General features: G+C 33.7%; 1 protein-coding gene across 1 annotated transcript; it reads left to right on the top strand.

Moving 5' to 3' along the window:
- Positions 1-4,287: 4,287 nt before the first annotated feature.
- LOC108487452 (pentatricopeptide repeat-containing protein At1g53600, mitochondrial) lies at positions 4,288-8,479 on the top strand. The gene is made up of 3 exons (XM_017791803.2): positions 4,288-6,871; positions 6,950-6,991; positions 7,708-8,479. The coding sequence occupies exon 1, from the start codon at positions 4,409-4,411 to the stop codon at positions 6,608-6,610; it is 2,202 nt and encodes a 733-aa protein (XP_017647292.1). The 5' UTR covers positions 4,288-4,408; the 3' UTR covers positions 6,611-6,871; positions 6,950-6,991; positions 7,708-8,479.
- The last annotated feature ends 9,757 nt before the right edge of the window (positions 8,480-18,236 follow it).

The raw sequence follows: 18,236 nt of genomic DNA, 5'->3' as shown, positions 1-18,236 counted from the left end.
CGACCAAATGAGTGATGTTGGTTTATAAAGTTGAGTTTGATTCATAAGTATATATATTTGAATGTAAGCATACTTGAGATAATGTTATTTTGGGAATGAAAAGTTGAATGATATTATGCTAAATATGAAATATTAGCATTCGGCCAAGTTAACCTTTTTGTGTAAAAGTATAAGTTACAAATAAATAAATGAGATGATATGATCGAGATAATGTATTACATTAATTTTATAATTTGGTTTGTTTAAAATGTTTTGATTATTATTTTGAATGGTTAAATTTGCTTATGACTTACTAAGCTAAATTAGCTTACTCTATGTGTATTTTTGTTACTCTGTTTTATAGATTTTGTTGTAAGTTACGAGCTCGGGGATCGTCAGAGAAGTCATCCACACTATCGTCAACCTTCGGTACTTTTAAAAGTCTATTTTCGAACTTATTGCATGTATAGGCTAATATGTATTTTGTTCGACCTTGGATATGTATAATTTGAGCCATGCTAATATGGCTTAACTTCAAAGTTTGAATTTGGTTACGTTTGGTAATGGTTTAATACGTTTTATTTATAATGTTATATGAAATGAATGAATGGTATATGTGATTGGTGTTATACATCTTAGAAATAGCTTGAAAATGATTGGTGGACTTGGTTGTGGTTGATGAGTCAGTCATGGTGTGTATAAATTATCATGAGTATGTTTAGATGATTCGGTTTTGGTTGGGTATAGACAAAGTATATATATATATATATGAAATTGGTTTTTATGTTTGATATAGGTGTTAATATGTAAATGAGCTTTTGATGATATAAATATATATATTAAGTTCGAACATATAGTAAGAGATTATTATGATATTTTAGGTTTTATAAAGGACTTGTAAGTTGGCTTAACAAAGGAGCAAGATGTTGATTGTGTATATATATATATATATATATATATATATGCATATATGTATTTGTGCGCAATCGAATGATGCTTGTCATTATGATTCGGTTTTTAATGGAAGTGAATATGCATATGTGATACTTATGTGACTGACATAATAGGTATAATTGATGAAGTTAAATATTGAGTAGGTAGTAGATAATGCCATATATGTAAAGAGATAAAATGTCTTGTGATACTATTTATTTGGTTAAATATGCGCATGTTTAGAATTAAGAAAATAAAGTTTGATTTTTATTTTTGGTATTTGCTTATCAATAAAGTGATGAACCTATAATTCGTATGTACAATATGTTTTATAATGTATGTTTAATATTTAATTAATTGTATGCTTTACATGTAAATATGAATACGACTTGTGTTAGCATGAGAATGTTCGGAACTGTATTTTTGTTCAGTAATGCCTCGTGACCTTAGTCCGATGACGGATACGGGTTAGGGGTGTTACATACGGCTCTTGATCTAAAATGTAAAATTATTCATTCATTAGCATATATTTCAATTCAATTTGCTTCACAATTAATACCCCTTAATTTTCATAATTACACAATTAACCTAACTTTTATAGTTTTTACAATTTAGTCCCTTACCAATTATCCTATCAATTGAGCTAATTTTTTCTCAATTGACAATTTATTCAATTATTCTAGGCTATCTTACAACATTTGATATATAGAAATTTAATAGCACACCTTAATTCTTTAATTCTTCACAATTTAGTCCTAAAACCAATTTTTATTGAAATCACTTGATAAAATCATCATATAACAAAATTAAAGCTTCAATTCCATGTTAATTCATCATAAACATCCAGCACTCATCAATGGTAACTTTCAAAATTACCCATAAAATCAAAAACTAATGAAATAGCTAGTTGGACCTAATTGTAAAAGTCTTAAGCTGAATTCAATTTAAATAATAAAAAAATATTTTTTAAATTAAAATTTCATTATAAAAATATATAAAATAGTAGCCAAAAATATTTTTTTAATATTTTATTAATTTTTAATAGTAAAATAAACTTTTTGGATGGTTAGGGTTGGTCTGAAAACGAGCTTAGGTTTCAAAATATTTTAAAATCGGGCCTCGATCCAGCTCAGCCCATGGACACCTTTAGTTAAAGAGTAATTTTACCATATATTAATTTATAATGTAAAGTCGTTATTTAAAGGGTTAGTATTCTAACAATATACTTTTTTTATTCTTTCACTTTTATATATATTTCAATTTTATTTATCCATTAAATTTGTTTTTAATAAAATAAAATGATAGATATATCATTAAAATTTTAAATTAAAATAATTCAAAATAATTTATCATTTAGAAAACTCCCTAAAATTTAAAACTATTATTATAGATATATCATTAAATCATATTTAAAAATTAAATATTGTTTAATTAATTAATAAAAATAAATAGTGTTTCAAAAATATAAGAATGAAATATTAAATTTTATAAGGTTTCATAATTCTAAAAATAAAATATGAGAATGTTTAAAATTTTATTAAAAAGTTTAAAATTATACAATTTTTTAAAAACAAAAAATACTAGTAAAAAATTTTAAAAATTAAATATTATTTAATTAGTCTAAAGGTGATCATGGGTCAGTGGGCTCAACTAAAAATTCAGACCAATTTATTAGGGCTGTGCCCACCAAAAAATGGGCCAAAAATTTTGCCCAAGTTCGATCTGGATAAAATGCTAAAACCCAGGCTCGACCTGGCCCACCAGTATTAATTTTATATAATTTTAAATATATATAATACATTAAAAATACTAAAAGTATCCAAATAAATATTTCCCAACAAATTGAAAATAAAATTTAAAAATATGAAGACTTAAATAACACTAAGATAAATACAACTTAACAAGCAAATGCCTCTAAAATAATAACAAAATTAACAAATACCTTTAAAATAATAAAAAATTAACAATAAAATAAGTTTTATACAATATCCAAACAATAACAATAAAATAGTAGCAATATAATAGTAAAATGGTAACAAAATAGGGAGAAAACAACAAGAAAATAACATTAAAAAAAGTAGATTTTTTTTGTCTTTTAGTGAATTCGGGTGGGGCCAGGCTAGGCTCGGGGCCAAAAATACCTTACCCAAGGCCCGACCCTTTTTTTAAACCGGTCTTATTTTTTTGTCCAAACTTATTTTTCGGGCTTATATTTTTGTCACACCCTTCCACATTTTGGGCGGGCCTTCAAGTTGGACCAGATAGCCCAACCCATAATCGATCTATAATTAATCATTTAATTTTTTAAAATATTTATATCTATTTTAATTTTTCTATAAATACTATTAAAAATTTTAAAAACAAAATTGAATACTATTTAAAAACATTATTAAAAATAAGAAAATTTATATGAAATTTAAAGAACTATACTTAGAGTAGTGCATAATTATTGAATAGTATTATATTACTTATTCAAGTATTTATTTATGGAATAAAAGAATTGTATCCTTTTATATTATATTCAAGTATCTATTTTGCATCTTTCAAAATAATATAATTTATTAATTTTAATATTTTTATAGAATAATATACTTTAATTTTTACATAATTTATAAATTATAAAAAATTAAAAATAGTTTAATGATATTTAATTATTAATAGATAAAAGTATATCATATATATATATTAAAATTCTAAATCATTAATTATATATTTAAATATCATAAGAGTTTCATTTTCAAATTTTCTTCTTCATAATTAAAGCATAAATTATATTTATAATATTATAAATATATTATATTTCAAAAATTTATACACACAATCAATCCGTGCATCTTAAGAAAACTAATTTTTTAATATCTTATTATACCCTAAAAACCAAAACTCTATTATCAATATATTAAATATTTTATTTATTTAATCGGGTTAACAAGTGTTTTATAATGGTATAGTAGAATATTTAAAAATAAATATTAAAAAAGAGACAATAACGTATATTGCTAGTGTATCAAATACTAACTTAATAAAATTTATTTTTAAACATTTTAAATATTTTTCAATTTTATAAGAATTTTTAAAAACTTTACTATTTTTTAGAGCTTCTTAATATTTTAAATAATTTATCTATATTTATATATTTTTAAATAAATTGAAAAATAAAATGATTTTTACTAGTTTTTACAATTTAAAGCATTTTTTACAATATTTAAATATTTAAATATTTTTTATCCATCAACGATTGATCAATGTCAATGAACAATCAGTCAACACCAATCAATGGTCAACCGCCCGCAATCACTGTCAACGTACCACGTCATTGATGACATGACACATTTTGGGCAACTTTTTTTATGTTCAAAATAAAAAAAAAATATTAAAATGAGCAGAGGGTAAATTAGGAAGAAAGCGTATTTTAAGGTAAAAAGAAAGTTAAGCATAGTTTGGCCCCCGAAGTTGCGGCCGGCATAGGTGTTTAACTCGATTTCTTTAAAATTTTATGAACTTGGAAAATCATGGACTCCATTTCTTAACAATGCTAACAAAATCAAAATCAAAATCTTCCCTTTACTATGTTCACCTCATTTTTCATCCCAAAATTTCCATTTCTTCACTTCACACCGCAACAAAGGATAGCATCGTCCATAACTCTGCGAAAATCCTCCGCAAAAATACCAAATTCCTCGTTTATTGCAATAACCAGATTACTCAACATGGAAGAAACAGAAATTTCAAAGAAGCTGAATCAATCTTCAACCGGATGCCCTTCAAAAGCACCGTATCTTGGACTGCCATGTTGACTGCATACGCAGAAAATGGGAACATTTCGAAAGCCCGTGAAGTGTTCGCTAAAATGCCTGAAAGAACAACTTCTTCGTATAATGCGATGATCACCGCTTATAATAAGAATGGTTGTATGGTTGATGAGGCTTATGAGCTTTTCTGCAACATGTCTGAACGGGACGCAGTGAGTTATGCTACGATGATCACGGGGTTTGTTAGTAAAGGAAGGTTTGATAAGGCCTTGGAAATTTACGAAAATACTCCTGGGAAATGGCGGGAACCGGTTTGTTCAAATGTATTGATAAATGGGTATGTGAAAGCTGGGAGATTGGATATGGCAGATGGCATTTTCGAAGGAATGGTTCAGAGAGATGTCGTTTCTTGGAGCCTAATGGTTGATGGGTATTGCAAAAGTGGGAGAATTATGGAGGCTAGAAAGTTGTTTGACAAGATGGTGGAGAGAAATGTAGTTACTTGGACAACAATGATTAATGGGTACCTAAAAATGGGATATTTAATTGATGGTTTTGGTTTGTTTTCGGCTATGAGAAAAGAGGAAGGAGTTTTGGTTAATTCTACTACTTTGACTGTTATATTTGAAGCTTGTGGACATTTTGATAGATGTAGAGAAGGAATTCAAATGCACGGATTGGTTTTAAAGTTGGGATTCGAATTTTCTGTTTTTCTAGGGAATTCTATTATTACCATGTATTGCAGATTTGGTTGTACTGGTTCTGCTAATTTGGTATTTGATTTGATGACGAGGAAAGATTTGGTTTCTTGGAATTCTTTGATCATGGGCCATGTTCAAGAGAATGAGATTGAGAAAGCTTATGAACTTTTTGAAAGGATGCCTAGAAAGGATGTAGTTTCTTGGACTACCATGATTATGGGGTTTTCTGGTAAAGGACAAACTGATAAAGCTGTCAAGTTGTTTAGAATGATGCCTGAGAAAGATGATGTTGCATGGACTGTAGTAATTTCAGGGTTTGTAAGTATTGAAATGTATGAGGAGGCTTTTCGCTGGTTTACTGAAATGCTTCAGAAATCAGTAAAGCCAGACTCTCATACTTTGAGCAGTCTGTTGAGTGCTTCTGCCAATTCAGCAATACTAAGCAATGGGCAGCAAATCCATGTCCAAGCAATAAAGATGTGTCTGGAACTCGATTTGTCAGTTCAAAATTCGCTTGTCTCAATGTATTCAAAATGTGGAAATGTAGCCGATGCTTGTCAAGTCTTTATGAGTATTAAAGAACCGAATGTTGTTTCTTTCAATACAATGATTACTGGCTTTGCTCAAAATGGATTTGCTAAAGAAGCACTTGAATTGTTTGGGAAAATGCAGAGTGAAGGGCAGGAGCCAAATCAGGTAACCTTTCTTGCTGTTTTGTCCACCTGCAGCCATGTTGGACTCATAGAAGTAGGATGGGAGCACTTCAAATCCATGACATCTTTATATAACATAGAACCAGGGCCTGACCACTATTCATGCATGGTTGATCTCCTCGGCCGAGCTGGGTTGTTTGATGAAGCAGTTGGTTTAATTTATTCAATGCCATTTGATCCCCATAGTGGAGTTTGGGGAGCTCTCCTGGGTGCAAGCATGACTCATCTCCGTATCGATCTCGCAAAGCTTGCAGCTCAGCAGCTTATTAAATTGGAGCCCGATAGTGCAACTCCTTATGTCGTTTTGTCCAACTTATATACTATCTCGGGAAAGAAGAAAGATGGAGACAAAGTAAGAATAGACAAGAAATCAAAAAGGATAAAGAAGAGCCCTGGGTGTAGTTGGTTGGTAGTTAAAGACAAAGTTCATTTGTTTCTCTCAGGAGATCAATCTCATGAGGATTCAGAAGAGATTAGAGTTACATTACAGACAATTATGAAGGAAATGGAAGAGCTAGGTTGTTATAGATAGATGGCTCCTTTCTTAAGGTCCTCCTCTTTGCTCTCCATAGGATCTCTTCTGCTGTAATAGTTTCTATTATTTAAGGCTTGTGACTTTGTTCAAGCAGGCCATGCATTGGTCTCTATATTTTCTGTGTGCTTTTCTAATGCGAACAAATGCCTTTATCACTAGCAATGTTGCTTTGCTGAAAGGAGTTAACTTGACCATCCCATCTTTTCATGTTACTCTGCGTTCTCTTCCCTTTTCTGAGTCAAGAATGTAGTCCATTGGGTAAGTGATACTCGTAGCTCTACTTTTAGTATACTGGATGTGTAGTCTCATATCTTTCATCTGTTGTCCATTTTGCAGATGTGAGTTTGAACCAGAATTATGACGGCTACAGATCCCCAGGTAAGGGAAATGATATATGTGTCTCTTATATCATATCTTGAGTAAATTTTTTTATTCTTCTTAAAAATGCAAATCTGACCAATATTTTCTTGAATCTAAATAGTAATGTTATTGCTTCATAAAGTTTGTTCAACTTTTTTTTTTTTTTTTTGGTGAACAAAGTTTTACTTCTCTGAAACTGGTTAAATAGAAGACCATGAGGAAACAATCTGGCAGATCCTTTTCCCTTTTACTGCCCAGTTACCTGCTGCAGGTGGTTATGTGGTTGGATTTGATGTATGCCTTACTCATCTGAGTGTCTTCTTCACATAAATGCTATTACTTTGACTCTTCATTTTTCTCTAAGTGCTCATATCATACATCCATGTTAGATGAATATTCAGACATGTCTGTGTCAAAAACATGTATATTTCCTCAATGACATTTGAGTCCGAGCTACATAGTCAAACATAGCAGAGAAACACAAATGCACTCATGCACACATGATTATTAATCATATTTCTTATATGAATCTGGGGGGTTTGTATGAGAGAGCAGCTTCAAGTCAAATGCAACATATTTTATGTGCTTGAATTCATATTTATTCTTAAATTTATTTTGCATTGATGACCTGGTAATGATTAATAAGTTGGATGTTCATGTGTTAGAAGTTAACTATTGTAGGATATGGCGATATGCTTATTGATGACTTGGTACATCTGGATTTGATGCTACAGGTCCAAATCTTTATTTTGTTTGAAGAATCGTATCCAACACCCTTGTCTAGCGCATATTCGGACATGGGCGCAGAGACATCACGTTTCTAAATCCTCTAAATGAGGACTTGCCGATCAATATGGTGAACTGGATACTTTTGGAGTCATAATATGGTGGCTGTGGAAACAAAGAAACTACTTAGTGTTTGCAGCTGGGAATTTTTGCTCCATTAATATAAATGGGAAACGCCTTGCATGTTTGAGGAGCACCATGGTGGCTGTTAAAAGTCAGCAGGCTCGAGGCAATAGAAAGACGATGGGGATTGGATGGAGGCCTGGATAAAACAAATTTGTGACAGAGCAGTGGACACCAATAATCTTGCTTCAGCTGAGGGAATCTTTCGCAACTGTTATGGCTGTTGGATTACTGGGTTTAGTAGGTTTCTAGGCCTCAATACTGTTATGCAAGCGGAGCTATAGGCGGTATATGACAGCCTCAGCATTGCTTGGGAGGCAGAGTCCAAAAAAGGTTTTGGTAGAATGTGACAATTCGGTAGTGAGACAGATGCCAACCGATTGCAATGCGATTCCATTAGAGCTAGTAAGGAATACAAGGTAGCAGATGCAATGGCGAAGATTAGAAAATCTCCACGAATTTGTACCAATTGAGTAAAAACGAGCTAAGTTTAGGTAGGAAATTAAAGAAGAAATAGTAATTTTCTTGCAAAGGTGAAAGAATAGAGTGTTTCAATGCCAAGAAAATATAAAAGATGAAGAAATTTTTGAAAGAAAACTTTCAATCTTAGATCTAACAATAAAATAAAAAAGGATGGAGGGAAACAAAATAAAAATAAACAGACCATGGGTGTGGCTTTTTATAGCGAACTAACCATATTTTTGAAAACAGGCTATTTACCCTCTAAGTCCTCCTCTATTCTCCCTTGTTCTAATAACTCCTTTTTTAACCACTAGTTTTTAATTTACACAATTAACCTCTACTTTAACCACTATTTCCAAATTAGTCTTTATTGATTTTTACTAATGCCTTGATTATTAATACCATTATTATTTAGTTTAATTATTATTATTACAATTATTAACTAATTAATTTTTTATTCTATCTTAATTCTTAAACCCAATTTATCTCTCGAGCCCACAATCTAATACCGGACTCTACCAACCCGGTTTTCAAGATGTGAAACCTAGATTATTTTGACACCTATGCACCAAAGCTAGGATGACCTCCACTCAAATTCTTATGGCACTTGCATCTATCCATAAATTACATGTACATCAAATGGATGTTAAGACGACTTTTTTGAATGGTGATCTCAAAGAAAAAGTCTACATGGAGCAACTAGAAGGTTTTGTACTTCCTAGGAATGAACATAAGGTGTGTAAGTTGATCAAGTCATTATATAGTCTAAAACAAGCACTTTGACTGTGGCATGAGAAATTTGACTCGATTATTTTATCACATGGTTTTTTTATATAATGGTGCGAATAAATGTATTTACACTAAATTCACCAATAGATACGGTGTAATTATTTGTCTCTATGTAGACGATTTGTTAATTTTTGGGACAAACATGGAAGGTGTTCGCAAGACCAAAGAGCATCTAACCTCGAATTTTAAGATGAAGGATCTTAATAAGGTATATACAATTCTAGGTATAAAGTTGTAAAAGCATGAAAGGGGCTTTGCATTAAGCCAATATCACTACATCAAGAAAGTATTGGAAAAGTTCAAATACTTGCATATCAAGGATATGAACACTTCATACAATTCAAGCTTCAAGTTAAGTAAGAATAATGGGAGGACTATAGTGCAACTTGAGTACGCCAACTCAATTGGAAGTCTAATGTATGCAATGCATTGCACTAGACCCGATATCACATTCACTGTGTGCAAATTGGCGAGATTTACAAATTGCCCTAGTATCGATCATTAGAAAGGAAATTTTAGCATTTTTGACTATATTAAGAAAACAAAAAATTTGAGAAAAACAAAAAATTTGAGATTATTCTATAGTGGTTATACCGCGGTACTCGAAGGTTACTCAGATGCAAGTTGGATTACAAGTCTAAGTGACAATAAGTCCACATCGAGATGGATTTTTACGATCAGAAGTGGAGCCATTAGTTGACCCTCTAAGAAACAAACTTGCATCTCACATTCAACTACGGAGGCTAAATTTATAACCTTGTCGACTACTGGCAAGGAAGCGTAATGGCTAAGAAACCTCTTACTAGATATAAAGTTGTGGCCATAACGTAGGTTCGCCATTTCCGTTATTATAATAGTGAATACACCATGTACCGAGCGTATCATAAGGTGTACAATAGAAAGTCTAGACATATAAGTTTAAGACATGAGTATGTGAGACAATTTGTAACAGCCCAATTTCAATGAAATCGGAATAGTGGTTTCGGGACCACAAATTCGAGTTCGAAAAATGAAATTATTTAAATTTCATAAAATGATAAGTATTATGATAGGAATATTGCATGAAAATTTTTATTGAAAAATTTTATCAATTATGTGTCTAATTGCAAAAAGGACTAAATTGAATAAAATATCAAAGTTAAATTCTAGTAGTTATAAGGATTAAATAGCTATAGGATTAAAAGTGAGAAGTCCTTATATGGCAATTAGACCATTGATGAAAAATATGTAGATATTTTAATGAGTCATCCATGGAAAAATTGAAAAGATTAAATATTAAATTAGAAATTGAATTAAATAAAGTATGACAAATGATTAAATAGAATTAAAACTCATTTTATATCATCTTCTTCTTCATAAAATACATGGAAACCCTAGGAGAGAGAAAGGAAACTTTTCAAGCTTGAATCGGTAAGTTCTATGTCCCGTTTTTAGTAATTTTTATATTTTTGAGATCGGGAAAGCTTAATTTCTTTATTTGAGTGATTAAATTAAAAGAAAACCAAAGTTTAGAAAACTAAACATGGATGAATATGCTGTAAATTGAAAGTTTTTGATAGAAAATGAAAGATTATTGATAGATAAACCACTTTTACAAAGTGATTTTTAGTGAAAACATGTGTAGGGACTAAATTGCAAAGTAGTGAAATTCTTGGAAAAATTCTAAAATTTATGAAATACATGTGCTGTACAAGTTATATTTGAATTTTTAAAAGCTTAGAATAAGGAGTAAATTGCATGAATATCAATTTCCGAGCCTAGGGACGAAATTGGAATTAATTAAAAGTTTAGGAGCAAAATGATACTTTTTCCTAAAATGTGAAATGGGTTTGATTGAATGTAAAAATCATAGAATTGATGATTAAATTTATTTATATAGATCCGGAAGTGTCGAACAAAGAAAAAGATCGAGGGAAAGAAAAAGTCTCGGACTAGTAAATACGATCAATTGTCAAGGTAAGTTCGTATAACTAAATTAAGCATGTAGATGTGTTGAATTGATTGTTGAATTATGTACATTATGATTTGTAATTGGTATTTACAAGTAATAAACCAATAATGATTTGTGATTTACATATAAATGATGAAATATTATAAGAATCCGTTTGAATATTGATTTCCGATTGGACAGGTGATTACCGTGTATATGAGATCCTGCATATGTTGTAGTAAAGATTGTTCCGAAAGGATAATCTTTTGATCTCATTATGAAAAGGAAATGTATCCCGAAAGGGTGATACTTGAAAAGGACTTATGTACCCAAGTGGTACAACTTGAAAAAAGTTATGTACACTTTGTGTGTACACTTGGTAAGGTTAGGTATATTTTGTGTATACCATATGGAAAGGAAATGTATACTTTGTGTGTACCACTTGAAAAGGAATGTACACCTCAAGTGTACAATTGGAAAAGGAAAGGTCTGTCAGAAATTCAATAATTTAGCAATAACGACATACATAGATATATAAAGAGAAATGGATGAGCTCATCTATGCATTTTAGTGTTTTTGAAAACTAATCAATTGGTTGAATGATTGTGTATAGGCCTTATTTGCTAATTGATTAAGTTAATGGACATATTACTTAATGTGTAAATTACTTGATGAACATGAATGGTAAGTGTATTTTGGTTATATGAACTTACTAAGCATTAATGTTTACTAGGTTTATTTTTCTGATTTTATAGTGCTCAAAGCTCATGAAGGTTGGATTTCGGGTCGGAGTTATCATCACACTATCTATCCCTTGATTTTGGTAAAAATGTTAGACTTATTTTGTAACACCCCGTACCCGAGACCGTTGCCGGAGTCGAACACGAGGTATTTACGGACTTATTTCATTTATTTTCGTAGTCCATTTTAAAAATTTCCAGACAAGCTGGCTAACTGCATCACTGTTACCTTAAAAATCATATCTTGAGTTCCAAAACTCTAAAACCAGTTTCGTAAATTTTACCTGAAACTAGACTCATATATCCATCTACAAATTTTTTTCTAGAATTTTTGGTCAAGCTAATTAGTACAGTTTATTAGTTAAAGTCTCCCCTGTTTCAGGGTTCTACTGCTCTGACCTTCATGCATTACGACTTATATATCTTCCTGTACAGGGCTTCATTACTTATGCCGTTTGTTTCTAACGAAACTAGACTCAAAAAGGAATCTATACATATATGGAATTACCTCTAATTATTTATGGTTAATTTATAGTGAATTTCCAAAGTCAGATTAGGGGATCCGGAAATTGCTCTGGCCCTGTTCCACGAAACCTAAATATCTCTCAAAAAACGACTCATATGATCATTTCATTTCTTCCATATGAAAGTAGATTCATCAAGGTTCGATTACATAATTTATTCACTATTTAATTCCATTCCTACTATTTTTAGTGATTTTTCAAATCCACACCACTACTGCTGTCAGCATCTGTTTTTAAGGTAAACTTTACCTATTTCATGGTTTTCCATGAATCAACTAGAATTTGTCATACAAAGCACCAAAATGATCATGATTAACCATTCCAATGGCTAATCGTTACCAAACGTTTTCATACCTCTCAAAGAAAAACATACAAAACGATTATAATGCTATGCTCAAAGTATATATAAGCCATTTTCGCATGGCTATCCAAATTTATACAAAACCAAAGGGTACATGACCAACAACAAAAAAGGGTAGTCCTATACATGCCATTTTCAGAGTTCAACCAAAAGTGTACCAAAAGGGCTTTGATAGTGTGGACGACTTCGACTTCAACAATCCTGAGTCCGATAGCTGACGAACCAAAATCTATAAAACAGAAAATCAGAGAAACGGAGTAAGCATTTAATACTTAGTAAGTTTTGAGCAATGAAATTAGGCACAATTGAAGTATAGCATTCATATGACTAAACGGATAATTTCATATACACACATTCTCAAAATCGTACCTACTTCACATTACCAACCCTTATATTCATACATAAGAGATCAACTTAACCAAAAGTCGGAAGCTCATTAATCGACTGAGTGAATACTATTTAAAAGGAATCAACTAATCCAATGCATATACGAAACATACCTCATCGTTGGGATTTTACGAGCATATTAATTGAAATTATTACAGCAAGATCGCTCATTCCCAAACCAAGTGCCTTCGGGCTTTAACCGGATATAGCCACTCGCTCAAATGCCTTCGGGACTTAGCCCGGATATAGTAGTTCGTACAAATGTCTTTGAGACTTAGCCCGGATATAGTAACTCGCACAAATGCCTTCGGGACTTAGCCCGGATATAGTAACTCGCACAAATGCCTTCGGGACTTAGCCCGGAATTATCATCCGAATATTCATGCACATATCAGTAAATCATGATACATCTTTATTTCATTTTCATAACTAGAATTCAAACACAAGTCAATTATTAAGCATTCCCATTTTCGGCTCAATAGCCACATACAAACAGCATGATTTGGTTTGCTTTATGACATGATCTCTATGCACATACGGCTACCCATCATACGTATAGACTAATTAACTCAACATATAATTCAAGTAGAGTCATTATATCACCATTACATGTATCACTACAAAGCTTCACACTTAGCATGCAAATGACATCAACACAAGTCCACCTTAGCCAAAACTTAGCTCATCTTCATGCCTCATCACCACAACATCAAACACCAACCAAGAAGACAACACCCATGGCTGAATATCATCTCCATCTCATAGCAAAGATTTAAACCATGGGCTAGGTAGAACTCAAGCTAACAACTAAAACTATGCATGAATCTCATGGAACAACATCAACATACCTTAGTCTAGTGAACCACCATAGCCGATTTTCTCCAAGCTTTTTCCCTTCTTTTTCTTTCTTCTATTCGGCCAAGTTCAATAACATGAGAACTTTTTCTTTTTTTTTTCTTCATCATTTTCCTTTTCATTATTTTATTACCATGCTCCTTATTTTATCATTTCTAACATAAAGCATTAACACAACATGTTTATGACATGTTTTACCCATCACATTTTGTCCACCCTTATTGTCATGGCCGCCACTACTAATTAAATGGGAAATTGACATGCAAGTCCACCCTTTGATTACATGCACTAATAGATCCTTATAGATTAACCTATCACATTTCAAAAGTGTCACACATAAGTCCTATTGAATAAATTCACATGCAATTAACTAAATCGAAGCTTAAAACTTTCACACATTCATATTCACATATTTTAGACAATAATTATCATATTCAAATAATTTAGTGACTTCGGTTTAGCGGTCCCAAACCGCTTCCGACTAGGGTCACTTTAGGGTGTCACAACTCTCCCCACTTAAGAAATTTTCGTCCCGAAAATCTTACCGGCAAATAGGTTTGGGTATCGTTCTTTCATAGAGTTCTCGGTTTCCCAAGTAGCTTCTTCGATTCCGTGTTTGAGCCATAACACTTTTACTAATGGAACCCTTTTGTTTCGCAACTCTTTCACTTCACGAGCTAGGATACGAATCGGTTCTTCTTCATAACTCAAGTCAGATTGAATTTCAACCTCTGATGGACCAATTATGTGAGAAGGATCAGATCTGTAACGTCGAAGCATCGAAACATGAAAAACGTTGTGAATCCTTTCAATTTCAGGGGGTAAAAGCAACCTATATGCAACTGGACCAACTCGTTCGGAGATTTCATACGGCCCAATGAATCTCGGACTCAGTTTGCCCTTACGGCCAAATCTGAGTATCTTTTTCCAAGGTGAAACCTTAAGAAACACTTTGTCTCCCACCTGATACTCAATATCTCTTTATTTTAAATCCGCGTACGACTTCTGACGATCGGATGCTGCCTTCAGACTTTCACGAATTATTTTTACTTTCTGCTCAGCATTTTTAATCAAATCAACTCCGAAAATTTTACTTTCACAGAGCTCGGTCCAAAACAATGGCGTACGACATTTACGACCGTATAAAGCCTCGTAAGGTGCCATCTTAATACTTGATTGAAAACTATTGTTGTAAGCGAATTCAATCAAAGGTAAATACCGTTCCCATGAACCACTAAACTCAAGGATGCAACATCTTAACATATCCTCGAGTATCTGAATTATCTGCTCGGATTGACCATCGATTTGGGGATGAAAAGCGGTGCTAAAATACAACTTGGTACCCAAAGCTTCTTGTAATTTCTTCCAAAATCGCGAGGTGAATCTCGGATCTCTATCCGACACAATAGAAATGGGTACCCGTGTAATCTCACAATCGAGAAACATACAATTCACTAGTTTATCCGTTGAATAATCCGCACGCACGGAATAAAATGAGCCGACTTAGTCAGTCTATCAACAACAACCCAAATCGCATCTTTCTTACTTGTCGACAATGGCAACCCAGACACAAAATCTATCGTGACTCGATCCCATTTCCATTCAGGTATCATGATCGGCTGAAGTAAACCAGTAGGCACTTGATGTTCCGCCTTCACTTGCTGACATACTAAGCACTTCGAAACAAAATCGGAAATGTCTCGTTTCATACCATGCCACTAAAACTGACGTCTTAGGTCGTTGTACATTTTCGTACTCCCCGGGTGAATTGACATTCGGCTACAATGAGCTTCGTTCAGAATCATCGAAATAAGTTCTGAATTTCTTGGAACACACAAACGACTTCTGAACCTCAAACAATCGTCATCATCAGTTTGAAACTCTGATTCCATTTTCGAAACGCATTCAGCCCGTTTTGCAACCAGTTCATCATCGACTTTCTGAGCTTCACGAATTTGATGAATCAACAATGGTTTGGCCTTTACTTCTGCCATTAACACATTGTCGGATAGAACAGACAAGTGTACATTCATCGCTCGTAAAGCAAACAGTGATTTACGACTCAAAGCATCCGCAACCACATTAGCCTTTCCCGGGTGATGGTCAATGACAAGCTCATAATCTTTTAACAACTCAAGCCAACGTCTTTGTCGCAGATTTAAGTCTCTTTGAGTCATCAAATATTTGAGACTTTTGTGATCCGAATATACATGGCACTTCTCACCAAATAAGTAATGTCGCCATATTTTCAAAGCGAATACGATGGCAGCCAGTTCAAGATCATGGGTTGGATAATTTTTCTCATGTGGCTTTAGTTGCCTCGACGCATAAGCTACAACTCGACCTTCTTGCATCAATACACAACCCAACCCAAGTAAGGATGCATCACTGTAAATGACAAACTCCTTGCCTGATTCGGGCTGCACTAGTACTAGAGCTTCCGTCAAATGAGTTTTCAATTGATCGAAACTTTTCTGACACTTTTTCATCCATTCAAACTTAACATCTTTCAAGTAGTTTCGTCATTGGTGTGGCTATCATCGAGAAACCTTTTACAAACCGTCGGTAGTAACCAAGAAGTCCCAAAAACTCCGAACCTCGGTAATATTTCTGAGGCTTCCAGTTCAGAATGGTGAAATTTTGCTTGGATCAACTCGAATACCGATCGCGGATACCACATGACCCAAGAAGCTCACCTCTCTTAACCGAACTCACACTTCTCGAACTTAGCATATAACTGCTTATCTCGTAAAATCTGCAACACTAATCTCGGTGCTCAAGATGCTCGGTTTCATCTCTTGAGCGAGACCAAGATGTCATCAATAAACACAACTACGAACCGGTCCGAGATCGTCTCAAGACCGATTCATCAGATCCATAAATACCGCGAGGGCATTAGTGAGCCCAAACGGCATCACTAAGAACTCGTAGTGACCGTATCTCATTCGAAAGCTGTTTTGGGTATATCGAATCTCGAACCATGAATCGATAATAACCCGATCTCAAATCTATCTTTGAAAACACCGAGGCTCCTTTCGTTGATCAAACAAATCGTCAATGCGCGTATCGTATTTATTCTTTATTGTCACCTTTTTCGGTGACGATAGTCAATGCACAACCTCATGGTTCCGTCCTTCTTTTCACAAACAATACTAGTGCACCCCAAGGTGAGAAACTTGGTCGGCGAAACCTCTATCCGTCAACTCTTGCAACCGAGCTTTCAATTCATTTAATTTCTGTTGGTGCCGTACGATACGGAGCTATCGAAATCGGTGTAGTCCAGTACAAGCTCAATACCAAACTCTACCTCCGAACGGTGGTAAACCCAAGAATTCTTCGGAAAAACATCCGGGTATTCACAAACCACTAGCACAGATTCAGGCTTCTTTTCTAACTCCTTGTCATCAAGTACATACGCAAGGTACGCTTCACACCCCTTTCTTATATATTTCTGAGCCAACATCGATGATATTACAGCTGGCAACCTATTCAAGTCAGTAGACTCAACTCGGATTACCTCGTTATTTACACACCTTAAATCGATGGTTTTTCCTTTGTAATTTACAATTACATCATGTACTGTCAACCAATCCATACCGAGGATAACATCAAATTCATCAAACGGTAAAAGCATCAAATCGGCCGAAAAACAGGAACCTCGGATTATTAGGGGACATTTCTTGCACACTTTGTCGACAAGCACGTAACGACCCAAAGGATTTGACACCGAATTACAAACTCAAGAGACTCAACGGTAGAGTCTTCTTTGGATGCTAAGGTTTCACATATATAAGAATGAGTAGAACCAGGTCAATCAAAGCAATCACATTAGTATCAAAGAGAGTAAAAGTACGGTAATAACATCCGGCGAGAAGCATCCTCGCGTGCGCGTATAGCGTAAGCTCTAGCAGGAGCACGAGCCTCAGATCTGGTTGTAGCATCTCTAGATCCTCTCTGACCACCACTAGCATTGCCCGTATTCCTAGATGGTCTACCCCGAGCAGTAGTAGCACCAGGTTTCCCACTCTGATTTACGTTCTGTTCAGACAATCTCGGGCAATCTTTAATAAAGTGGTCAACCGATCCGCACTTGTAACAGGAGCGGTCATGGAATCTACAACTCCTCGAATACCATTTACCACAATACTGATACTCCGTTCTGTCTCGACGATCATTTCCAACACTGGCGACCAAAGTGACTCGTGCACTCACAGGGGGTCGATCACGATCTCGTCTAGAAAAACCTGAAGTGTCTCTAGATCGGCCTAAATCATCTCTAAATTTCTTTGATGACTGTTGAAAGGGC

This window comes from Gossypium arboreum, chromosome 10 (assembly GCF_025698485.1).
Source record: "Gossypium arboreum isolate Shixiya-1 chromosome 10, ASM2569848v2, whole genome shotgun sequence".
Lineage (NCBI taxonomy): Eukaryota > Viridiplantae > Streptophyta > Magnoliopsida > Malvales > Malvaceae > Gossypium > Gossypium arboreum.
The sequence above is the reverse complement of the archived record's forward strand: the minus strand, read 5'-3'. Positions and strand labels throughout refer to the sequence as shown.

Excerpts from the sequence above, each read along its gene's own strand:
- LOC108487452 (XM_017791803.2), top strand. The coding sequence starts at position 4,409 with ATGAACTTGGAAAATCATGGACTCCATTTCTTAACAATGCTAACAAAA.